The 25368-nt window shown below is 39.0% G+C and overlaps 2 protein-coding genes and 1 long non-coding RNA gene across 4 annotated transcripts; 1 reads left to right on the top strand and 2 right to left on the bottom strand.

Annotated features, from left to right (window-relative positions):
* Positions 1–197: 197 nt before the first annotated feature.
* On the bottom strand, positions 198–3322 carry LOC137951436 (NAC domain-containing protein 21/22-like). Its single transcript, XM_068798097.1, has 3 exons — positions 2119–3322; positions 966–1243; positions 198–837 (listed from the first exon to the last, which is right to left on the bottom strand). Exons 1-3 carry the CDS (start codon positions 2300–2302, stop codon positions 361–363), a joined length of 939 nt encoding a protein of 312 aa, XP_068654198.1. The 5' UTR covers positions 2303–3322; the 3' UTR covers positions 198–360.
* On the top strand, positions 3181–5415 carry LOC137951437 (uncharacterized). The gene is made up of 4 exons (XR_011112129.1): positions 3181–3410; positions 3504–3550; positions 4958–4999; positions 5097–5415. It is a non-coding gene; the product is annotated as an uncharacterized lncRNA (long non-coding RNA).
* Positions 5416–6611: 1196 nt separating this feature from the next.
* Positions 6612–11050, bottom strand: LOC137951435 (uncharacterized). Of its 2 annotated transcripts, XM_068798095.1 has the most exons (12): positions 10850–11050; positions 10646–10741; positions 10228–10311; positions 9553–9627; positions 9330–9410; positions 9040–9184; positions 8706–8949; positions 8378–8552; positions 7719–7802; positions 7356–7593; positions 7145–7266; positions 6612–6991 (listed from the first exon to the last, which is right to left on the bottom strand). In XM_068798095.1, exons 1-12 carry the CDS (start codon positions 10970–10972, stop codon positions 6809–6811), a joined length of 1650 nt encoding a protein of 549 aa, XP_068654196.1. In that variant the 5' UTR covers positions 10973–11050; the 3' UTR covers positions 6612–6808. The 2 variants fall into 2 exon arrangements, with proteins under 2 accessions (XP_068654196.1, XP_068654197.1); XM_068798096.1 differs by lacking the exons at positions 10646–10741; positions 10850–11050 and having other exon boundaries at positions 9791–10306.
* Between the last annotated feature and the right edge of the window lie 14318 nt (positions 11051–25368).

The following is a 25368-nucleotide window of genomic DNA, read 5'->3' as shown; positions in this document are numbered from 1 at the left end:
CTTATTTTTAATTAACTTATTTTTATTCAATTCAAGAACACATTTACGGAAAATCGAAGAAATATCATCCGGTACAAATATATTTCTGATAAGTTTGGATATGTTGTTTGTCAACATAAGAACGCTAATGAACATGAGGAAATTCTCATCAAATTATTGAGAGATTCAGAACTTGTTTTTAAATTGATTTCACACATTACACAGTTCTTGTACACTTCAAAAACACATCTTTTATGCAACTTCCATAGGTAGGAAGAAGAAGTTTTCCATGGTAACAAAAACTATAAAATCATAAATATTTACATACAGACACCTTTATGAGGTGGAAACTCCTACTTAGATATCGTCTGCCATTTTATCTCAGTATTGATTCCACATAAATGGCACGCCAACTCCCACTTCCACTCCAATTTCAGAGAAATAATTATCTGGGTTTGCTCCATCAGCCAAGCCTGTGGGCACCTCCATCATCTTTTGCCCGTTTTCCAGCTTGCTGAAATGGTCCAGGACGGCCTTGATGGCCTTTTTATCGCAAGAGAGTGGATTGTAATAGGTGTCAAAGTCAGGTATAGATCGCAGACGAGGAAAGCCCTTTGTGGGTTCCAGATGAGGGAGTTGTGGGAGGCTTGGGGCTGTGTTGTTCTGGGTAATATTGGAGAAGCAGGGCACTTGCTCAAACCCTTCTACATTCAGAGGGGTTTGGTCAAAACTGAGAAAGGTATCTGATAATGGTGGGAGAGAGAAGGAGGAGCCTGTGTCATCGTATGAGTTCTCTTGGCTTGGTTTGATAGAGATTCCTCTGTTCTTGTCGAAGACTCTACAAAGCACCCAGTCCTCCTGCTCATCACAAAAAGAAAAAAGAAAAATATGTTTTTTTGAAGAATATTTTGGAGTTTTATATAACAACTTCAATTCATTTAGCTTGAAAAGATTCACGTAAAACAAACTAGAACATTGTTACTTACCTTGAAGGTAACCTTAGGAGGATCATTGGGACCCTCAAGCCTGAATTCATGCATGACCCAATCGGTTTTCCTGCCCTTGGGAGCCCTCCCTTGGTAGAAAACCAGAGTCTTCCTCATCCCCACCAGTGTCCCTTTCAGAACGTCAACCACCTGCCGGTCTTTCCCGGTGGCCTTCCAGTACCCCGACACTGTCGCTCGGTTCGTCCGCAACCCGGTGGCATACTTGCGGTCACGTAGACTGAAGAAGTACCACTCCTTTCCTCCCACCTTTGCCATTTCTGACAGACAAAAGCTTAATATTATTAATCAATAAAAACAAACACTTCATCACCAAAATGCTAGTAACCCATCAACAAGAGTGGAATGCAGCACACGAGTGGGGCACTATCCATGGTGATGTTGTTAATTAGGGTAAAGAATAATATGAGAGATGTTGAAAGGAGACCCACGAAGGAAAGAATGCACTGAGGCTGTCCATGTCGAAGGCGATCGTCTCCAACTGTATTAGCGTCAGGATGATTGCAAAACGTTTTCATTGTTATTCTCTCTTTTTTGTTCTTTTCCTCTCTCATCGTGGCCTCAGTCTGTATGAGACAAACCCTAATGAGAGCTACATTAGTCTGTATGAGATTATCTTCTTCTGTGTTTTTTTTTTTTTTTTTTTAAATTTAAAAGATTAAGCACATCTACTGTCTCTGTTTTTACTTGTTAAATTTATGAAGGTCTCCGGTTCGAGTTCGGCCGACGCCATTTGATTTTACTTGTTAAAGATCCTCGAAATCTTCTCTTTGTTTTTACTTGTTAAAAAATCAAAAGAAGATATATTATGAAGATAGTTCAGAGAGAGCTGAAACCCGAGACTCGAAGATCAGGAGCCATGAAGGGGTACCTAAGCTACGCATTCATGAAAGAAAGGTACATTTTGTCGACTCAAAATAATCATCCTCGGAGCACCTGATTTCCTATCTGAATATCTTCAAAACGATTCACTTAATTAATTCTTCACCTTACAAAGACTCGCTATAGAGTTACTACTCATTCGCCACTGATCTAGATCACTAACGTCGGTAAGCACAACAACAACAACAAAAAAAGAAGCATAAAGAAAGAAAGAGAGTCAGATGTAGGATCTGTGATGTTCGTAACTTCTTACCTGGTAGGTCCCAAGGTTCAATCTTGTTCAAATCCACTTCAATCATCATCGGAGAATTATACAAACTCCAGCCGCCATTTCCCGCCACTTTCTTCGCCAAATAATCGCACACGAGTTCTTCGTCTCGCGGATGAAACCTGAAGCCTGGAGGAAGCCTAGCCTCCATCGAGCTCAAGAAGCTCATCTTCCCGCTCGTCTCCCAGGACACGCCAACGCAATCACTAAATACGAACGACCTCGAGAACAAGAAATAAGAAGTCGAGACCTGAGAAATGAGAATCGATCGGCAGATATCGGTTGATGGACCGAAACCAACAGAAATATATGGGCTACTATTTATCTACATCACATCCCCAGATATAATAACAAAAACGGATCAGCTCCCCAGAAAACAGAACCAGGATACATCCAGCTCCGCAGCAGGGGAGTAAATGAAGAACAAAAACAAACGAAGACGAGAAAAAGAAAGATAGAAAGGAGAGAGAGAGAGATTGAGATTTTTGGGCGAGAGGATGAGAAGGAAGTATTTATAAACAAAAAAAGAGGCGCGGAAGTCAACTGAAGTCCGGCAACAAATGGGAGGAAGGAAGAGAAGAGTGAAGAGTTCACGCCTTCACGCCTTCTTCCCTCCTCTCGGACCGGCTGCTTACGTGGCACTCTCTTATGGGTCCATTTTTACGCTGACGTGGAACCTCCATAGCGCCTTCCTTCCGTTTCTTTTGGCACCGCGTTGACCGTGGAGCCCACTTGGGTATACGTCATTCCGCGCGATTGTTTTTTTTCTCGGCTGACGTGGACGCCTCATCCACACGAAAACCATACGTGCGCGAGCAAAACTGATCGGCGTGCCACGGTGGCGCAGAGACAGCTGATCTTGTTCCATCGCAAAGCGTCCGTGCATGTACAGTCATAGTCAAGGCAAGTGGGCCCATACATCAGCAACCACGATCGCTGAAGCCACGTGTCAAAAAGTAATTGAAATTGGGAGCTTTAATTAAGCGGCACACGACTACACAAACCCGTGTACCGGCACTCTTGTCGGATTTCTGAGAAGAGGACCCGGGTTCTGGTACGGTAGCTCGATCGAGAGGGATTTTCAGATTTGAGAGGGGGCCGTTTGGGGAGGGTACGGGCAACGGTGGTAGAAAAGGGCAAAAAACGGTGAAAGAGGTGGTTTCATTTTCTTTGAGAAAGCGCCATGAACACTCGGCGAATGTTTCCGGATCGGTGAAAGTAACGTCGACGGGGAAAGTTCGGCTTGTATTTTGCAATCCATACATTGTTCAAGTCATGTAAGAATTCTCAATCCGAATACTTATCAGTTTTCCTTTTTGAGCATCGTTTCTCATCTTTCAACTCGTCACAATTTCGCCTTTTTTTTTCAGATATTTTCCATCCCCAATGCGTCTCTATCGGTTCCTTTATCTGATAGGTGGGTTTTTGTCACATTGCTCGGTGTTTGTGGGAAATCTCTGGCTTATGGCATGGGAGGAAGACAAGTGTAGAACAGTGTGGCGTAACGGAGACCCCCGGTAGAGGACGACACCGTAGAACTCAGCTTACCTGTGCCCATGAAGTTAGGCCATGACATAGGATTAGGACCAGTTTGGTGTGTGTCCGTTTTGCATTGGTGGATGATCTGATCTGCAGGTTGTCGCCTTCACTAATGTCATCTTCTTCACTTGAGAGACGCGGACAAGTCTTCAATTCAATTCTCACCAATCATCCCCGCAAACCTAAAAAATTGTTCTTTTATTCAAAACCCTGGTACCCAATATTCCCCTCCTCATATTGTTCCACCAATATGTGGAATTACTCTTTGGATAAACTAGGTGTAAACTAGAGTTATATACTACTTAACCTTGCCAAAGAACCATAACTGCTTCAACCACTTGTCGGAAACCTTGCCAAAGAACCATAACTGCTTCAACTACTTGTCTGGAGCAAGCTTCATCATGTAGTATCACAGCCAACTATGGTCCAGGGTCATCAAGTTGGGTAGTTTGTCACTTAAAAATCATAGTTGAGTCCAGTTGGTAAATTTTGAATTTATTGTGGAAGATAGCTATTCTTATGTTGAGATTCGGGTATTCACAAAATGGGATTGGCTTCTTCATCATCATCTTTTCTTCCTGAATTGATACCAATAATGGGTATCCGGATGAGCAGGAAAGAAGCCGAGTCAACCTTCGATTTCAGTCCCATCCGATCCTTACAAAATATAGACAAGGTGGTACATGTTTGATTTTTTTTTTAATTAATATGTGAGCTCTACCTTCACGGAGCCTAGCTTTTATACAGGAACAGTGTCAAAGTAGTTTAGTAACCACATGAATATAAAGTTCTAAACTGAACCATCCTTCCCATTCCATTCTAATAGACAAAGACTTACTGTACTTTATTTGGTAAACTACAGTTAGGACCTCTTGCTATACTCTTGAATATGGAGACAGTCCAAATCATGGACTAGTGTTTGGTAATTTGATATTAATGGTCGCGTATAATACTATGTTTTCCTAAACAAGACAAGTGTTATCTTTGATTATGGAATCGATCAACACAAGAAAATTCTCCTCCTTATAGAGTTGATTTGATTTTAGATGAAGAAATAAACAAAACCAACTGGAGTTTTGAATCAGAATGATCAAATCTTGGATACTGTCTGTAGTATTTCATTAAGTACTTGCTAGTTGAACTGAGAAGGTCCCACTGAAAAAAGTCTTTATTTTTTCTCAGTTTCTTTCTCCATTGAGAAGACTTGGTAGAGGCTCTTTAGTTTAAAAATTCCTAGTTTTTGGAGACTGAATTGATTAATAGCTATGTTTTGGAGTGTCCACAGGTTCATCAGAAACAGAGGGGCTCATACACCGACATCAAACAGGTGCTTAAATTATACTTTAATAGGAATTATTATTTTTGTGCAAATTTAAATGGTACCTAATCTCCACTGTTTTTTCAAACTGCTGCTCTTGCTGCAGCGAATTACAGACAATTTGAAATCTACTTTAACATATCAACTACTGGTGAGATGTCCCATTTCAGCTGGCGGTACAATGTTTTAATCTTTGAAATGATTTTTAGGTCTTTTCACTATTCTTTGACAAGTGGATCTTCCCTGTGTTTGAAAGATAAGCATGTTTAAGGTCAGAGGAAAACCTAATACAAATGGATCTTTGGCAACGTCTATTGATGACGCCAACACAAATTACCGTCGTTTTACATTCGAAAGCTTGTTATTTGGTGTAGTCAATCATTGAACCACTACACTTGCTTTACATTTCTTCTTAACATATTCCATTACAGCACCTTTCTACCCATATTTGGAAGAGAACTGGATCATTGACTGGTTAACCACATTCTTTAACATTTCCTCATCTTAGCCATACAAATGCTTCAAAATAAACAGAAGATCATCTATCAGAATAGAAGATGGAGAAAGATCCATCCTTCCATCATTACACAGATAGAAATTTATGAAAACTGCAGACTAGTAAGCTCCAAGAAACTGCCATACCTGAGAATATGAAACATTAAAACAGGGCAAAGTCAGCTTTCTTGCAACTGGCTTTCTTTTTAAAGTATAACAGGTTTAGCTTCTTCCTTTTAATATGTAAAGGGTGAAAGCATCAATTCATGTTTTAGTCAAATGAGAACTAGATTCTCTTATTATATGGTTCAAGGAATTCAAAAGACTCTTTTAAAATGAGTAGCTATGCCATTGAGAGGGAAAACCTGTGCAGACTGATGAAAGCCAACTTGTGTTATGTGGAGAACACACACAATCAATCAGAACTCCTAACACGCAACTTCCAGGCATTGATGCTGATCAAGATATCGTAAGCCTTCAAGAGAGGGATCATGTTTCTGCCAGTTTCGTTCAGACAAATAGAAGAGATCTTCGTTTACCGAGTTTATCCCTTTTGTTCCAATTAAAAGATGGGTTGGGGAATACATTGACTGAGACAGTATTTTTAAGTAGAGAAGGTCGCTTATGTCAGTTGTCTATAAAGGAGCTAATTTCTGGCATGTATACCAGAAGTGGTAACAAGGGAGGGCCTGGAGCATAATCGTGTTGAAAAGGTTGTTAAAACGATGATAGCAGGCGGCGGTGGAGGGAAAACGACCAGCCCACTTTACGGTGTTTCAGAATAAATATATTTTTAAGCAACCATGAGCCAAATTGACAAACTTGCTTAAAAAGGGTTTCCGAACCCATATTGTGTCTCATTTCAGACTGCCCAAAATCCAAGGGTTTTTCATGGTACATCAATCATCCGGATTCATTGGCATCCTAAGCAATTTTAAAATTCCCTGAAACCTGGAAAATTCGTTCTGGACTTGATGCAGAAACGTTTAAAATCAGTTCTAACTTAAGCAACCTCTGCTTGAATTCCATTCTGAGCATATAAATATACTATTTTGTATTTTCTAAACCTATCAGTACAAAACTAGGTTTGGGAGCTGTTTCACGCAGATAAGATGGTTTTCAAGGATAGGGCATTTAACAACTGGAAGGATTAGTACAAGCAAAGTAAAATTATTTCACTCCATTGTCTAATGCTTCAAGGAGAATAGATGGTTTAAAACACTGATAATTTAGGGGGTTTCAAGTTGTAGATTTGTTCGAAAAGTAGAGCAGAAATACAGCTCCATTGGGTTGGGGAGAGGGTACAACCCAAACAGAGGGTAATCAAGTTTTACGAGCGATAATGGCCACATTCCGGGGGGACAATTTTGGATCAAATAGAGGTATCATTGCTGCTTCTAATGAGGTTCCTTGTTCCTGAAGGAACAAAAACCTATCCAGTAGAATTAGGGTTTCAATAACAGGTCCCAAAGCAGCTCTTAATGACCAGTAAGGCCCCACAAACTCCTGCAAGAATCAATTTGTAATAGTCAAAATGAAGACATGCTTCTTAGGATAACCAGAAGCCCTCACCTTAACCAGATCTAGCAGTGTCAAACTAAAATCTCATGAAAGCACCACATAAATATTAACAAAATGGAATAAGAGTCGGGTACATACAAGGAAAGGTTGGGCTTCTTTCCATATTGTAAGAATACTGTCTGGAGGTTCGAGGCCAAGGCGAATTAGTCCAGAGTTGCAAAATTGCTCAAAAGCACTACTGCTGGATTCCTCCCCTTCATCTGCAGAACAATTTTCATGTTTCCATCAAAGCAGTCTTACAGCAAACTAAACACATGACCGTTAAATTCATAGATAGTGGCTTAACAACCTGTTCTGTGCACATTGTTGTCATCTTCCTGGACAAATTCAAATCTCTCAGATTTCGTAGCAGGTAAAGTCTCTACCACTTTGTCAAGCTCCTCAGAAACTAAAGCGCAAGTGGTCTTTTCAGCAATACACAAGTTTTTTTGTAGATCTCTCCTCGTCTGTTGGCGACGGAAAGCTTTTCCTTGCCTCCCAATTGATGGACTTGTTATTGAGACATTTGCGTAATATCTATCAAGGACCTTTAGAATACATTGTGAATTAGTGGAAGTCCATTAAATTTAAGCAACTGAATGTGTACTCTTGCAGTCAAGCTGGTTGAGTCAAGGGAACAAAAGAAGAAACTTGCTAAATAACACAAACACACCATCTGAAAAGCAGCACGGAAAGCATGCACTTCAAAGTTCTGCTGGGCTGCATCCTTTGAGAGGCTTCTCCATCTCTCAGCACTCTGATAAGGTTACACAATATCAAGATGAGAATTAATACAATTGTCCTTTGTTCTATTTCTGAAACGTTGATTAGCTTTTCATATATGGCATGACAGATTACAGAAGAATGGAAGAGGGTTGTTGTCCATCTTCTGTCTTCCATAATACTCAAAATCATCTTTTAATTTTTATTGGCCCTCCACTCAATGAAATTTAACATTAGTCAAGGAAAAAACCTGTCTGTGGTTCAATGTCTTTGCTGATATGATAGACAGTTAAATAATGGGGAAAGCATAGCACCTAAAAGGTCTGCTAGAACCTTAATCCTTCAAGATGTTCAGCATGAGATATGTTAGGAGCAGGCTATTAGGTATTTTAAGGGCTAGAACAATGACTTTTCATATATTAAATGATGGCGTGACTCACTAATGCCTAGATCCAAGTTAATGCAACCATCAATAATTTACAAGATAACTTGCAGCTATCAGTAATTAGCTATCTGCACTTTTAGGTCAGCTTTCTTCAAATCTTTCCTCAATAATTCCATCTGCATGGTGATAATAATAATGATTAAAACACAGAAAGAAAATTTCACCTGACAAGCAAGATCACGTGCATTTTTTCCAAGTGATATGCCAGATGATTTAGCGCCGTTACTCAAGGGGAAACCATGTTCATGTTCTTTATTCTCAGAGCATTCTTCAGACAACAAGTTGTAACAGCAGCCAAGACTAATCAGTGCTTTAGCTTCTGTCCAATCCAAAAATGTCCTGGCAGATATGTGAAATATTAGGCTGAAAAATGGATATTGAAAACTCTCAGCACATAAAAACAAAACAGTTCTTGTGGTTGATCATCCGTAAACTAGTTACTAGACATCACAATAAAGCATTGAAAACTGAAATCATTATTTTAGCATTAACCTAAGCATGGTCACAGAAAGATCTCCACAAGCATGAAGCCCAGCAAGGAGGACAGCAGATACAGAGCTGTTGTTATTGTACAAATTTGAACCATCAAATGAATGTGTTTCCACACCTTTCTCTTCAACCTCCCTTGATGGTTCAACTTTCTCTTCATGCAATGAAGTGCCAGTAAGGGCTTTCAGGATATCACTTGAAAGAACATGGCAGGTTACTGTTTGAGGCACATGCAAGTGTTTGTTTCCTGTGACAGTAGATGTTGTTGGACTTACTGACGAAAGATGGACCCAAGTTAAACGCATAATAGAAAAAAGTAAGGGAATTGTGTGCTTGCCATTTTGAGATTTACGCATTTTAGCTGCATAATGCTTTTTTATTCGCTCAGCACGTGCAGTTGTGACACTTCCATGGTGAGAAGACGCATCTATGGCAATTACAGGGAGCTGGTACTCGAAGCATAGTACTTGAGCAAGATAACCCTAAGAGGGTGGATTTTGGTAAAGGTTTGACAGTTACAAACCAACAGCTACCAATAAGTGAATGCTCACATATTACCAGCAACGAAGAGAAACAAAAGGAAACCTATTGAAGCATGGAACTATCTGGAAAAAGAAAAAAAAACACCTGACCAGCACCAACATCAATTATTGACTGAGCACCAACAACTTTTGCAAGAGCACTAACAACTGCAGCCAGAATTTCCACCTGTTTCCAGAAAAATGCAAGCAGAAAGGCTTATTCTACTTCATTGCTTTTGTTATTTAGAAACTCTCCATCAGCTATTGTGGGCTATCTAATTTCTGAAGCGAAATTTAAAGTTTGAACATATAATCGATCAAAAACCTACTTCGTGTTGCTTTTTCAAATTCATGCCTTGAGTGATAACAGTACCAAGTGATGCCACTTGCAGCTCAGGGAGCATCTGCAAGAGATAAGGTTTCAAAAGGTAAAATGCACATTCCAAATTCCTATATTTATTACTAGTAATGCAGCAAGTAGGACAGCTCATAAATGCATAGAAAACACAGAAAGATAAGGTCTACCGTATTCATTGATAGAGGATCAGTGTTTCCTAGTTGAATTACCTGATCCTGAAGAATCTTAACACTTTTATTGCTGTTTATGTAACGGGCAGAAATTGTTCTGTGGCAATACATGGATATGTATACAAACTGTCAATTTGAAAGGTATTGACAGGATGGTTTAGGACACTGCTGTTATATTCTTTTCAGTGCATGGCCATCATGGTCCTTGAACAGCAGCATGAAGATTATCTGCATACAATTGGAGCTGTGCGGTACCCTTTGATGCCATATGCTTATAAACGAAAATAATTAGCAGAAGATATAAAGAATGCACGACATTAGACTTGGGCCACAATGCACGAGCACATGGGGTACTCTGTTGAAATACAAACAAGATGGACTGAAGCTATTCACACTTTGAATAATAAAACATATAAACAAGAAGAAAGCCGCAATATTCAGATTTCAATATGATATCACCTGAATAAGTTTTTTACCATGTGCAACTGCTCTGGTTCTCGAGGAAGAACAAGAGATCTTATTGTCCGGATGAATTCCTGAAGCGAAGCAGGCCAATAATCCTAACATGAAAATCAATCAAATATAAATACTAGAGTGCGCAGATACATTCAAATGAAAACAACATGCAACTGCATTAACTCTATGGTACATCCATGTTAGCCCTCCAACTTGATGATTGAAATTGTCTCTGGCCGTAAATTGGTAATGCCATAAATTGAAAAGGAAAACTAACTCTAACGACACAGTTCCATTCAAACGAATAAATTCTGACTGAATAAATTGCCAAATGTTGGCGTTGCGTTGACTAATTAACAGAGATATGGAACTAAATGAACCGCACAAATGTCAACTCCGGTCGGTATGCTGTTTGATCATAGGAAGAGTAATTCCAACCTGCACAAATCCACAAGGAATTTTGAGGAGAATTTCGACAGGCTCTTGCCGTAAGCAGTCCATCCATTCCTTATCAACAGATTCCCACAACCTATCCTGCACAGGCGATCAACAAAGAACCATTTCAGAAAAGTCTTGAAGTAAAATCCTTCAGCGATATGTGGAAAGTAACCAGCAGTGACTGCGTGAAGAGGATTGAAAGACCTTAAAGAAATTGACAACGTGGGCATCTAGCAGAGGTTTGTAAAGTCGAAGAAAGTCGATAATGTCGTTCATCCATGCAAGGGTTTCAGTTGAAGACTCAGACGAGCGGCGACGAGGATCCATCGTTCAGCGGCTAGAGAGAACCAGAGGGAGAGAGAGAGAGAGTAACCCTATGGCCTGGTAGTGCACCCAAAAGGAAGTGTTCACTTGACTGAAACTGAAAGTGTGAATCAATTGTTAGTTTTAGTGCAGAAGACGTGAAGTGCATTCGAAAACACTTAAAATAAAAAATATAACGTAAATCAGATAATGAGTTAATTTTTATAATATACCTAAATAGATTATATACTTAAACAGATAATTAACTAAAATAAATATGGTTACTCGTCAAGTAATTTAATATCGTATTAAAATATATAAATATAATAATTAATAAATAAAATATTTTATTAATAAATTAAGATAGATTACAATTTAATCTAAATTAATACAATAATTATATTGACAATTAATTGATGCATTTGAGCTCCTCCTCGGTCCCTCTCTCTCTAAAATTAACTAACCCATAAGATCCTCCTTCCGAAAGCGACAACCTTTGGATTAATTAACCTAATAATCTTGTTGTTGTCGCGCTTACGCACTGCATAAACTTTGTATCAGCTTCCAAAGCGGACATCGTTTCCGGTGTAAGTCCACCCTCCCTGCTCTTAACCGCTACAAGCCTTCCCCACCCCGAAGTCGTTGTGCAATGATGACATATTGTTAATAGCCTCAACGACCTTGTTAGTATTTTTAACTAATGGTTCACATATCTTCCTATGCCAAGTAGCAAAAGTTTTATCCTCATCATTTCTTGGTGTTTTGCTTTTCAAAGGAGCCTCACTTGGAGACTCTATACTGTTGGGTGTTGGGATCTCCCTAATTGCATCATCTTCATCAATGTCCTCAATCATTGACACTTCTACAGTATTTGAAAGGTTATTTTCTGACTCGTTGCTTGTGTGACTCGTTGTCCCTGCGTCAATAGAATTTCCAACCACTATAGCCAATTTTTCATATATTGGATAACCTTTTTGCCTATACTTATCGGCTTCTCTATGCGCCTACATGAAAAGTTATCGTTTAAAATACTAAAAATCCTGATTAATAAAGCAAGAAACATAACATTCTATGTTACATTTACAAACCTTTATGTAGTCTTGCCACACTGTCTTACTTGAAGTGACTTTCTGGGTTATTGGATCCCACCCAAAGCTGCTAGTGTTGAGGCATGTATTCACTATTAAATAAATTTTTTTCCAAGTCCTCATGCGGTTTTTCAACTGTTCAACAGTTTTTTTGGTTCGTTGTATCCAAATTAAACATATAGACACAATTGTTGAAAATTTCATGTTTCCAAACTCCATTGGGTAATTTGTTACCCAAATTGACTTGATCAATGAGCAAATCAAAGCATTTTACTGTCTTCGTCGCACGTCCATGTGTCGTATGCTCTTTTGTAGTGTTATCCATATTGTCTTTACCTTTCCTCCTTCCAGCCATACTGGATCAAGACCTATGCATTCCATTTTTGGATACGGAATCATATGAGATGTAAAATAATTTGATCCCATAATTTACATTCAGTTTTGGATTAGATCCGGTTCCGATCCGTTTGCAACCCTCTTTCTAAAGCTGGCAATGAAGAGGGGGACAGGGGTGGTGGACCCCTTGTCCTCCTCTCTAATTTACAGAGAATCAACACATTCTTACAGTCCAGAATTTCAATACAAATTTTTTTATGGTCATATGTTGGCTTATCAATAAAAATTTTGCTCCGTTCCACAAGCAAACTCACTTTTATTGCAAATCCTTGCTTCCCAAACAAAATTACTTCCAGATTACTTGTTTTTGACTTGCCAAATTCAACAACTAACCTTCTTCTAAAATTACTAATGTTACACTTCAACGATCTTTCTACAACCATGGATGGCTTCAAAAAAAAAAAAAATTGCTTTGATCCACAAGCACACTCATTTTCACTGCAAATGAAGCATCGGTACTTATATAGAAAACAGAAGTTACCACAACACTGTGGAGTCTGGCCCACATCACTTGAGCAGGCCATGGAGGAGATTTTTCAAATTCTTTATTTGCTTTGGCGTGTGCTACACTCAAGGGAAAAATCAAGTTTCCCTCATGTCGGTTTTATCTTATCTCTCGGGACTTACAGAGAGAGGTGTGCGAACAGAGAGAGGTCTGCGAATAGAGAGAGAGAGGTGTGCAAACAGAGAAGCTCTTGGATACAAGAGAGGCTCAAGAAGGGCGATGCCGTCGCCGGAAGAGAGAAGGCTCGAGAAGGGCGACGTTGTTGCCATAAGAACAGAGACTCGGGACGGTGCTGTTGTTCAATGCTGTTCCCGGAAGAACACAGGCTCAGGACTTACAAAAAGAGAGTTGCTTACAGAGAACTCTCAGGCTTACTGTAACAGTACGTCATTGTGTGCAACTGTGAGAGGAAGAAGAGAGAGGTCGTGGGACTCTCTAGGACGACACTGGTCCCATTTTTGTATTGTGATTCCTCAATGTAATAAAATCCTCTGCAGCTCCCGTGGACTAAGCAATTTTTTGAACCACGTAAATCTTGTCTCTTTCGTGGTTATTGTTTACTTTATTGTCATTGTTTTTCGTAACAATTGGTATCAGAGTTGAGGTTCAGGTCTGAGGGAAAAACAATGGCTGGAGACGAAGTGAAGGTATCGGGGATCAAGAAGTTCAATGACACAAATTTTGGATACAAGAGGATGCAGATAGAGGACTACCTCTATGGGAAGAAACTCCATCTTCCATTGTTGGGGAAGAAACTGAAAAAAATGGAGGAGGCTGATTGGAATCTGTTGGATCGACAGGTTCTAGGGATTATTCGGCTAACCCTGTCGAGATCTGTTACACACAACGTTAGCAAGTTGAAGACGATTGTGGGTCTCATAGAGGCTTTGTCAGGTATGTATAAAAAGCCTTCAGCGAATAACAAGGTATATTTGATAAAAAATTTATTCAATTTAAAGATGGCAAATGGTACGTCTGTTGCACAACATCTGAATGATTTTAATACTATCACAAATCAATTGTCATATGTTGAAATTGAATTTGATGATGAGATACGTGCATTGATAGTATTAACTTCATTGCCAAATAGTTGGGAAGCCATGAGAATGGCTGTCAGTAATTCTATCGGTAAATCAAAATTGAAATATGATGATGTTCGTGATTTGATTTTGGTTGAGGAAGTGTGCAGGAGGGATTCAGGCGAGACCTCGGTTTCGAGTTCAGCATTGAATGTTGATTCTCAGGGGAGATCACATGACATGAACTCAAACAGAGGCATATCAAAATCAAAGAACAGGGGCAAGAGCAAGTCAAGGCTTGGTCAACAGGCAACTTGCTGGAATTGTGGCAAAGCTAGCCACATAAAGAAGAACTGTAGAAAACCTAAGAAAACTGAGAATAATAATGCTAATGTGGTAACTGAATAAATATAGGATGCACTATTGCTTGCAGTTCATAGTCCAGTTGATGACTGGATACTGGATTCAAGGGCTTCCTTCCATACATTTTACCATCAGGAGATAATGCAAAACTATGTTGCAGGTGATTTAGGGAAGGTGTACCTAGCTGATGGAGAGACTTTGAACGTGGTAAGGATGGGAGACATTGACATTGCACTACTTAACAAGAACAAATGGACCTTGCAAAAGGTCAGGCACATTCCTGAGTTGAAGAAGAACCTCATTTCTGTTGGGCAGCTTGATGATTGTGGCCATTCAGTGGTGTTCTCAAATAGCACCTGGAAGGTCACCAAAGGGGCATTGGTACTGGCTCGGGTAAGAAAATTGGTACACTCTATTCGACTACTAGTTACTATCATTGCAGAAAGCACAATAGATTTGTGGCATTGCAGGCTTGGCCATATGAATCAGAAGGGCATGAAAGAACTTCTGTCCAGAGGCAAACTACTAGAACTGAAATCAGTTGATCTCAGTATGTGTGAGAGTTGCATTATGGGGAAACAAAAGAAGCTCAGTTTCTTGAAAAGTGGCAGAATACTAAAGGCAGAAAACTGGACCTTGTGCACACAGATGTGTGGGGACCTTCCCCAGTGGCATCCCTTGGAGGTTTTTGTGACTATGTCACGTTCATTGATGATCACAGCAGGAAAGTATGGGTTTATTTTTTGAAACATAAATCTGAAGTATTTAATGTGTTCAAAATTTGGAAGGCCATGATTGAGACAGAGACAAACTTGAAAGTGAAATGTTTGAGGTTTGATAATGTTGGTGAGTATATTGATGGTGGGTTCAAGGAATACTGTGCAGCTTTGGGTATCAGAATGGAGAAGACCATTCCTGGGACACCACAGCAAAATAGAGTTGTTAAACGTATGAACAGAATCATAAATAAGCGTGCTAAAAACATGAGGTTGCACGCTAGATTACCACCTACTTTCTGGGCAGATGCAGTTAGTACTTTAGTCTATTTGATAAACAGAGGGTCATCAGTTCCGTTGGATTGTAGATTGCCTAAGGAGGCCTGGAATGGGAAAGAGGTCAAATTTTCTCACCTTAAAAGTTTTGGCTGTCTTTCTTATGTTCTTGTTGATTCTTATGCTCGTAGTAAACTTGAGGCTAAGTCAAAGAAATTTTATTTCATTGGCTATGGAGACGAGGCATTAGGCTATCATTTCTAGGATGATCAAGGTCAGAAGATTATAAGAAGCAGGAATGGGATTTTCAATGAGAAGATTGTGTACAAGGATAAGTCCAGTACAATTGCTGAAGCAGCTCCTCAAGAGTTCGAGTTCGTGAAATTGGATGACTTACCAGAGGCCACCGTGCAGTGCAGAGATGTGAGTGACTAGGAGAGTGGGTCTAGTGCACCCATTCCTAGTATTTTGCAGTCAGATCCAAAGTCATCCACTCCTACAGCTACAGTTCGCAGGTCAGTTAGGACTATTCGGCTCCACAGTATTTTTCACCTACTTTGAATTATATTTTGTTGACAGATGGTGGAGAACCGTAGAGTAATGAAGAAACCTTGCAAGATGAAAATTCTAGCAAGTGGGAACTGGGCATGAAGGATGAGATGGATTCCCTTTTAGAGAATCAAACATGGGAGTTGACAAAACTTCCACCAGGAAAGAAGGCATTGCACAACAAGTGGGTGTACCGGGTGAAAACTGAGCATGATGGCAGTAAGAGGTACAAGGCCAGACTTGTTGTAAAGGGCTTTCAGCAGAAGCAGGGTATTGATTACTCTGAGATTTTCTCTCCTGTGGTGAAGATCACAACCATCAGGTTAGTATTGTCCATGGTTGCTACTTAAGATTTATTTCTTAAGCAGTTAGATGTGAAGACAACCTTTCTTCATGGAGACCTTGAAGAAGACATCTACATGCACCAACCTGAGGGGTTTGCTGTACAGGGAAAGGAAGGTTCAGTTTGTAGATTGAAGAAGAGCTTGTATGGCCTGAAGCAAGCTCCTAGACAGTGGTACAAGAAATTTGACAGCTTCATGTGCAGTGCTGGGTATATCAAATGTCAGCCAGATCACTGTTGCTATGTCAGGTATTTTGACAATTCTTACATTATTCAGTTGCTATGTCAGGTATTTTGACAATTCTTACATTATTCAGTTGCTATATGTGGATGACATGCTTATTGCAAGGGCTAGTATTGATGAGATCAATAATCTGAAGGAGCAGATGTCAGAGCACTTTGCAATGAAGGATTTGGGAGCTGCGTTGTGGTCCCAGATCCACAATGCGATTTTGCAGGGGAAAACGAAGAAGAGAAGAAGCCAAGCTCTTCAAAGGGAGTCCTGCACCTTGGGTTCCAGGGGAACGCCGTTGAAGGAGAACACAGATCCTTGGTAACTTTTTGCTCCCCTATTTCATTCCACGACGTCCCTTAAATGGGGCTAATGTTTTCAAGGTTCAAGAGAAAATTAAAATTTTTCCCCTCCACGGCATTTAACTTGAAAATAAATTAAATGACTACTTAACTGACTCAGTCAGGGTAATTGACTCAGCCGATGTCTCTGCCTTACTGGGCCCACTATTGGGACCTTAACATTACACCCCTCTTGGAGAAGAGCTTGACTACAAGCTCGAAAGTAGGGAATGCTGGCCGCAACGGTTCTACATCATCCCAAGTAGCCCCCACTTTAACTGTGTTAGCCCACTAGACAACCAATCAGAGGAAGCGGCCAATGTAGTAGCACAGACGAAAATTTTGTGGGATGCGAAACCCACCATTGGTTCTCCCAACTAGCCGTAGGCTGGATTAAAATTACTGGTAGGGTCAGCAAAAACCAGGTAGGGCCAATGTCGTTGCGCTGCCGTGGTCGTCGGCTCATAAACTACAAAGGAGATGATCTGGCTACGGGTTTCTTGGAGGAATTGGGCAAAAAGAATCAAAAGGGCACTCTCTACAGTGATAGTCAGAGTGTCATATTCCTTGCCAAGCACCCAACATTTCATTCCATGACTAAGCACATTCAAATCAGGTATCATTTTATATGATCATTGTTAGATGACGGATAACTGTTACTTGAGAAAATTTGTGGAAGTAAGAACCCTGCTGATATGATGACAAAGGGTGTAATTAATTTTCCCTCATGTCGATTTTATCTTATCTCTCGGGACTTACAGAGAGAGGTGTGCGAACAGAGAAGCTCTTGGATACAAGAGAGGTTTGAGAAGGGTGACGCCGTCGCCGAAAGAGAGAAGACTCAAGAGGCTCGAGAAGGGCGACGTTGTTGCCGAAAGAACAGAGACTCGGGACGGTGTTGCTGTTCAACGTTGTTGCCGGAAGAAAAGAGGCCGGGACTTACAGAAAGAGAGTTGCTTACAGAGAACTCTCAGGTTTGCTGTAACAGTGTGTCGTTATGCGCCACTGTGAGAGGAAGAAGAGAGAGGCTGTGGGACTCTCCAGGACAACACTGGTCCCACTTTTGTATTGTGATTCATCAACATAATAAAATCCTCTACAACTCCCGTGGACGTAGGCAATTTGCCGAACCACTTAAATCTTGTCTCTTTCGTGGTTACCATTTACTTTATTGTCATTGTTTTTCGTAACAATATAGTAAATAGAAGTTACCACAGCGAAACTCCTTATTCCCTGTTCAGTCAAGCCAACCATGGACGAGGACTAGGTTATTGCAAATCAGAGACATACCCCCATACATGCTTAATTATGTAAAATATATTGCTTTTATTAAATACTAATAATGATTTTTAATAGCTAGTGCTCTAAACAAATACCTACAATGACCAATTAACAATCGAGATACAGGAAAAAAATTTTACCCTAGTTTCTTCCGAATCGAACTGGAGAGGTTGCAAAGAGGGGAGAGAAGTCGTGGACGGTTGTCGGTGGTGGGAATGGCTAGAGGAAGAGAGTCAAACACCGGGGAGAGATCACAGAGGGGGCGATTGAAATCGCCGACGGTTGCAGAGAGAGGAGAGATGTCATCGAAGGTCGTCAATGTTGGGGACGGCGAGAGGAAGGGAGTCTAGCATCGGAGATAGGTCACATAGAGAGCGATTGAAATCGTCGAAGGTCACGAGCAAGCAAGAGAATTTTTTTTTTCTCTGAAACCGTCATTCGACAAAGCCTTCCTTCCCGACAACCCGAGCCCGATGTAATTGAGGGAGGGAAAGTGAATTCAGAGCTCGACCCCTTTGAATTCATTTTCCATCCCATTATGCCTAAAACGGGGAAAGTGAAATACATTTGTATTTTACTTTCCTCCTGCACTTACGCTGGGCACTAATGGCTTTTGGCATATTTTACCTAACAGGGCCTTACCTGAAACTGAAACTTACCTGTTAGTTTGATAGAACCTTCCTGACAGCCCGACCCCTCTAAATTCACTTTCCCTCTTGTTATGCTTAAAACAGGGGAAAGTGAAATACATTTGAATTTTACTCTCCCCCTGCACATATGTTGGGTACTAATGACTTTTGGCATATTTTACCGAACGTAAATGAACTACAATTCACTTACGCTGGTCACTAACAGACCCAAAGTGTGAGAGTAAGAGTGAATCAATTGTTAGTTTTAGTGCAGTAGACGTATAGTGCATTAGATGTGAAATGCATTAGAAAACACTTAAAATAAAAATATAACGTAAATCAGATAATGAGTTAATTTTTATAATATACCTAAATAGATTATATACTTAAACAGATAATTAACTAAAATAAATATGATTACTCGTCAAGTAATTTAATATCGTATTAAAATATATAAATATATTAATTAATTAAATAAAATATTTTATTAATAAATTAAGATAAATTACAGTTTAATCTAAATTAATACAATAATTATATTCACAATTAACTGATGCATTCGAGCTCCTCCTCGGTCTCTCTCTCACTAAAATTAACTAACCCATCAAATCCTCCTTCCGAAAGCGACAACCTTTGGATTAATTAACCCAATGATCTTGTTGTTGTCGCGCTTACGTACTGCATAAACTCTGTATCAGCTTCCAAAGCGGACAGCGTTTCCGGCGGAAGTCCACCCTCCCTCCTTCTTCCCGACCCGGGAACGTCTATATCTTCTCATCGAACTTGTTCGCTCGTCCGCTCCTCACCGCTACCAGCCTTCCCCACCCGAAGTCGTTGTCGTACATGGGGAACCTCGATGACGAGCCCATGGTGATCGACGCACCGTCCGGGTTCCCAACTGGGAACACCCGCGGCTCCCGCTCCCCTGCCTCCACCCCTCCTCTCACTGTCGCATTGTCAAAATGGGGAAATAAAAGGAAATCGGGATGATTTAGGGGAAACAGAAGTGAGAAGCCAGAGGTGGTAATAGAACTAGAGGTGAGAGAGGGGAAGATCTGAGGAGACGAGATGTGCTGCGGGCCGAGAGCGAGAGCGGGAGGGAGAAGGGAGAGAGTGCCGATAGCTTTCACGAGCGGGAGAAAGGAGATATTTCGCCAGCCGATGAGTTGAACCCGGATTTCGGTGAATCAGCTAGCTCATTCACTTTCACTCTCCAGCGTAAAATGAGTGAAAGTGAATTCCAACCCTAAACCCAGCTCATTCACTTTTCCTTACCGTCCCCCTCTGTCCTCCTCTATCTCGACCCTTTTTGCATTCCAACCCTCATCTCTCTCGTCTCTTGTTCTCTGTCGGCTCGCCGTCTCGCCATGCTACCTCCTCTCGTCGTCTCAGCTCCTCTATTTCTTCCCCCTCTCACCGTTTCAACTCCTCTGTTTCTTCTCCTTCTCGCTGTCCTCTTTTATTTCTTCCCCCTCCCGCCGAATCCTTTCTTCACCCTCTCGTCGTCCGAACCCTCCTCTTTTTATTTTTTTTTGTTATAATTAATTAAACTAATAATTTTATTTTACTTTATAATTATATTATTAATTTATATACACTAAAATTTATCTTATGTTATTAATAAAATACCATTTTTATTTATTTATTATATTCATTACTGTTAATATTATATTATATTACTAATTTAATAGTGATAATTAAGATATTATTAAACTCAGAATATGATCAAGTATCTAGATATTATAAAAGTAAACATTTTTGTTTGAGTATTCTATATTTATAATTATTTAAATTAATAATTTAATTTTAATTCATATTTATTTATTATCTAAATATATTTTAATATTATATTAAAATTACTAATTTAAAAGTGAGATATTGTTAAACTAAGAATTTCATCAAGTATCTAGACATTATAAAAGTAAATAATTTTGTAAGTATTTTATATTTTATAATTAATTAAATTTATGATTTAATTTTAACTCGTAATTATTGTATTAATTTAAAGTAACTATAATCTATCTTAATTTATTAATAAAATACCTTACTTAATTATTTATTGTGTTAATAAATTTTAATATTATATTAAATTACTAATTATAAAAGTAACCATGTTTGTTTAGGTATATTATAAAAAAGTAACTCATTTTTTTGTTTCCACTATATTTTTTTATCAAAATAACCAATTTCAAAAACGACGCTATGAACTTATTTTGAAAAATACTAAACTTTGACCGGTTTACTGTACATGTGTACAGTTAAAGGTGGCACGTAAGCTTCGACTGTTTATGTGTTGCCACCTCATCAGGACAGTGCAAGTAGATAAACACATCGACTGCCACGTCACTATTCCAACACGTCATCTGCCATATAAGCTGCCCCCGTCATTAAATGGTAAACCTCTTTTTGCCATGTCATATAGCGCCACATAAGCCCTCACTTTGTGTTTTTTTCCTTCTCTCTTCCTCGTTATTTCTCCTCTCCTCTCCTCTCGCCCTATCGCAGTGCCAGCTGCCGCTGTTCGGCCTCGGCCACCGCTCGGCCTCGCCCTCGACGCCCCCCTCTCAACCGCTCTCTCTTCGTCTCAACCCAGACTTCGTCTTAGCCTCATCTCTCATTCTTCTTCTTCGTTCCCCTCTCTTCATCCTCTTGCCGCCCCTTTCTCAAAATCGAAGCCTATCATTTCACTCTCTCGCCGCCCCTTCTCTCAAAATCGAAGCCCTACTCACCCTCCAAACTAGAATTTGAATTTCAGAAGCCGATTTAGCAGGGTGATTTTTTAGGGTTTTTGTTAATTGAATCTAATTACTGTGTTTAATTACAATGTTGATTTGAATTTAGGTGTTTAATTACTGTATTATTTTTTTGTGATTTACTGTTTAATTTCTGATTTTATGTTAATGAAATTTTTGTTAATTGCAGATAAATTTAAATTATTGTAAAGTTAGTTTATGGATTTTCTGTATAATTTGTTGTATTTTAGTTTATGGATTTTCTGTATAATTTGTTGTATTTTAGTTTATGGATTCCTATGCCATTGAATGTTGTATATTTTGAAGTTGCTAGTTTATTTTAGTTAATGTTGTTTAATTTTCTGATTTATGAAGTTGCAATTTACTCTATTGAGATAAGATTTACTGGATTTTTAGTTGCTAGTTGTTGTTAAATAAATTTGAAGTGTCATGGAATGATCATTCCAAGTGGTGAGGAGATTTGGGTGTTATAAATATCCACCACATGGGTTTTTTTGTTTTGTTTATGTTTTCTTATGTTTACCCTAGTTACTAGGATGAGTACAAATTCTGATTAAGAGCAGGTTGGGTAATGGAAAGTGGGTTGAGTCCAATTCAAACTAGGTTGAGTCGCCTACACGGGCGTCCATTAGCCAACGAAACCCGACCCCCATCACTGACGAGGTACGGTTCGTAGTGACTGCGAAGTCATATGGGGCTCTACCAGGGGTGTTCGGTGAACTTGGACTTAGGTGTGTTTTTGCATTGTTAGGACTAGTCATCTGTTATAGAATTAGTTCGATTAATTTTTAAATGTTGTAGAATGTTGTTGAATAATTTTGAAGTACTATGAAATGATTTTGCCATGTGGTGAGGAGATTCGGTGTTATACATAACCACCGCATGGTATTTTTTTGTGTATGTTTCATTGAGTTTCCATGTATCCCTAGGGATGGGTAGAGAGTCTGATTAATAGTAGGTTGGGTCCAGTTCAAACTAGGCTGAGTCACCTGCACGGGAGTCCATTAGCCAACGAAACCTGACCCCCATCACTAACGAGGTACGATTCATAGTGACTGCGGAGTCATATGGGGCTCTACCAGGGGTGTTCGGTGAATTTGGACTTAGGTGTGTTTTTGCATTGTTAGGACTAGTCATCTATTGTAGAATTAGTTCTGTTAATTCTTAAATGTTGTAGAATGTTGTTGAATAATTTTGAAGTGCTATGGAATGATTTTGCCATGTGGTGAGGAGATTTGGGTGCTATACATAACAACCATATGGTATTTTTTTGTCTATGTTTTATTGAGTTTCCATGTGTCCCTAGGGATGGGTAGAGAGTCTGATTAAGAGTAGGTTAAGTCTAGTTCAAACTAGGTTGAGTCGCCTGCACGAGCATCCATTAGCCAACGAAACCCGACCCCCATCACTGACGAGGTACGGTTCGTAGTGACTGCAAAGTCATATGGGGCTCTACCAGGGGTGTTCGGTGAATTTGGACTTAGGTGTGTTTTTGCATTGTTATTTTTGGTATAAATAAACTCTTACTAATGTAAGTAGTTTTTATAGATAATATGGCGTCAGTTGTTGGGTTCTTCTGTCAATACAATGAAAAATTGAAGGAGAAGTCTAGATATTTTGATAGTTATGATGGAGGTCAATCACGAATGAAAAGGATTGCAGTTTCGACTAAGTTTAGCGAGTTTTTAGTGATGATGTACGGAGTCACGGGGTGGGATGGTGATACTCATCCAATGATTATTAAAGCCAAAGTTTCATTTTTTTTACGGGGTTTTTGTTATCTTAAATGTGGAAAATGATCATGATTTGACTAAATTATTTGAGATGGCTTCAAGTAATCGATCTATGGTTGAGATTTTCTTAGAAAAAAAGGTCTTAAGACAAAGAGCCCATGGAAGGGAAGGTACGAGGAATCGAAACTTTATTGGTGAAACATCCTATCCCCAAGAACAAGAATTACCACGTACACAGGAGTAAGTATTTATGTTCGTATATTTATGATATGAATTGTTAAGTTTACATCACTTGTTTTAAGTACAAACTATTATCTATATAGGTTTAATACACAAGGGAGTGAAGTGGGGTTTTTGAAACCCTTGTCTATTGCATCACTATATGAGTGTGGAACGTCTTCTCCCATGTAATTTTTTTACCCTTTCATTGTTAAATGTGTGATATTTATGTTATCCCTACTTGGATTTTTATGTTTATTGTTGTGTTTATTCAGGGTTGTTAATGATGATGATAGTGATAGTTTTAGTGATAATGATGTTGGTTTAGAAGATATTGAAGGGGAGGGGGATGAGATATTCGAAGCCGGGGTTCATAGTAACAGAGCTAAAAAAACAAATGGAAATGGGTACCCGGATATATATGAAGATGCTTGGGAGGTTAATACTAGCTGTATTAAAGATGATTCTAGAATAATAAATATTTCAGACTCAACATCAAATGATATCAGCGTGGGTCAAATATTTGAGGATAAGTCCCAAATGATATATTTTTTGAGAAAATACTTGATTGAAAGACATGTCAAGTACAAAACATCGAGGTCTAGCAGTTATGATTATAAAATTAAATGTGGTGTAGATGGATGCCCTTGGAGTGTTTTTGCATCATGTGATTGAAGGATTCGTCAATTTAAGATAAAAAAGTATGGTGAAGATTACACGTGTTAATAGTACTATTCATCACAATAATCAACTGAGTACATCATCTTTCGTTTGTAAAGTCATTATGCCAACAGTGAGGACGAAATTTACTTTGACTTCTAATGATATACAACAGATCATGAAAGATCATTAAAGATAAATATCATATCTCTGTCAAGTATGGGAAAACATGGAGAGCAAAATGCAAGGCTATAAAAGCAATTTGTCATAATTGGGATGAATCATATAATCTTTTGCCACGGTTTTTAGATGCAATAAAAGAGGCGAATCCAGCTAATGAATATATACTGTGTTGTGAGGAATTTGGCCATGAAAGGATGTTTAACTGTGTTTTTTGGGCATTTGGGCCATCCATTGCAAGATTCCTATACTGTAGACCCCTTATTAGTGTTGATGGAACACATTTATATAGGAAATATCCTTCATATCTGTTGATTGCTACTACTATTGATGGGAATAATGGTTTTTTTCCTCTAGCTTTTGCTATTGTTGAATAAGAAAATCAAAAAAGTTGGGAATGGTTTTTAGCTTGTCTAGATCGTTTTGTTATGAAAGGAAGAAAACCATTTACTTTGATTTCAGATCGTAAAATTTTTTTAATAAGGGTGGTCTAAAGATAATTTCCACCTTCATAATATTTTCATCGTTTTTGTTTGCATCATATAGTTGCCGATTTCAAGAAGACGTTAAAAAATGAAACATTGAATGCCCTCATATGGTCTGCAACAAAGAAGACAAATATTATAGAATTCGATCATACAATGGAATTGATTGAGCAGCAAAGTAAGAGAGCGAAATAATTATTGACAGAAGGAGAATTGAGTCCTGAGTTTTGGTCATTGGCGCACGATGGCAATGTTCGCTTTGGTGTGTTGACCACCAATATGTCTGAGAGCTTTAATAGTTTTGGTCATTTGTAGGACAGATGACATCGTTCTGTACTCCCTCTGTTGATGCTTCTCTTAAAAATAAGATGGATACAACAAGAGCATGTCATGTACGTTAGTATCAGAATAATATGTATGAAATCTCTATGGATGATGAAAGGTTGTATCAGGTTGATTTGGAGAATATGACATGTACATGCACCCACTTTCAAATGGAAAAAATTCCTTGTACCATACCATTGCAATGTGTGGAAAAGTCAATTATGATTTCAATCAATTGTGTGGTCCTTGGTATACAACAGAGACATATAGAGAAACATATGCAATTGGATTCAATGCTCCTAAAGATAAATTCTATTGGCCTAATACG

The sequence above is a fragment of the Aristolochia californica genome, unplaced genomic scaffold (assembly GCF_029961685.1).
Source record: "Aristolochia californica isolate CCGP_79_NKW_82.1479 unplaced genomic scaffold, dmAriCali1.0.hap1 SCAF_15, whole genome shotgun sequence".
Lineage (NCBI taxonomy): Eukaryota > Viridiplantae > Streptophyta > Magnoliopsida > Piperales > Aristolochiaceae > Aristolochia > Aristolochia californica.
Note: the sequence above shows the minus strand (reverse complement) of the source record. Positions and strands in the feature narration are given on the sequence as shown.

Bases quoted from the DNA above. Each gene is read 5' to 3' on its own strand.
- LOC137951435 (XM_068798095.1), bottom strand. From the start codon at position 10,972: ATGGATCCTCGTCGCCGCTCGTCTGAGTCTTCAACTGAAACCCTTGCA. The intron at 9,628-10,227 runs GTAAAAAACTTA...TATCTCTTGCAG, and splicing joins AACCAGAGCAGTTGCACATG to ATGCTCCCTGAGCTGCAAGT. The intron at 8,553-8,705 runs GTTAATGCTAAA...CATATCTGCCAG, and splicing joins CTTTCTGTGACCATGCTTAG to GACATTTTTGGATTGGACAG.
- LOC137951436 (XM_068798097.1), bottom strand. From the start codon at position 2,302: ATGAGCTTCTTGAGCTCGATGGAGGCTAGGCTTCCTCCAGGCTTCAGG. The intron at 1,244-2,118 runs GTAAGAAGTTAC...TTTGTCTGTCAG, and splicing joins TGAACCTTGGGACCTACCAG to AAATGGCAAAGGTGGGAGGA. The intron at 838-965 runs GTAAGTAACAAT...TGTGATGAGCAG, and splicing joins CTCCTAAGGTTACCTTCAAG to GAGGACTGGGTGCTTTGTAG.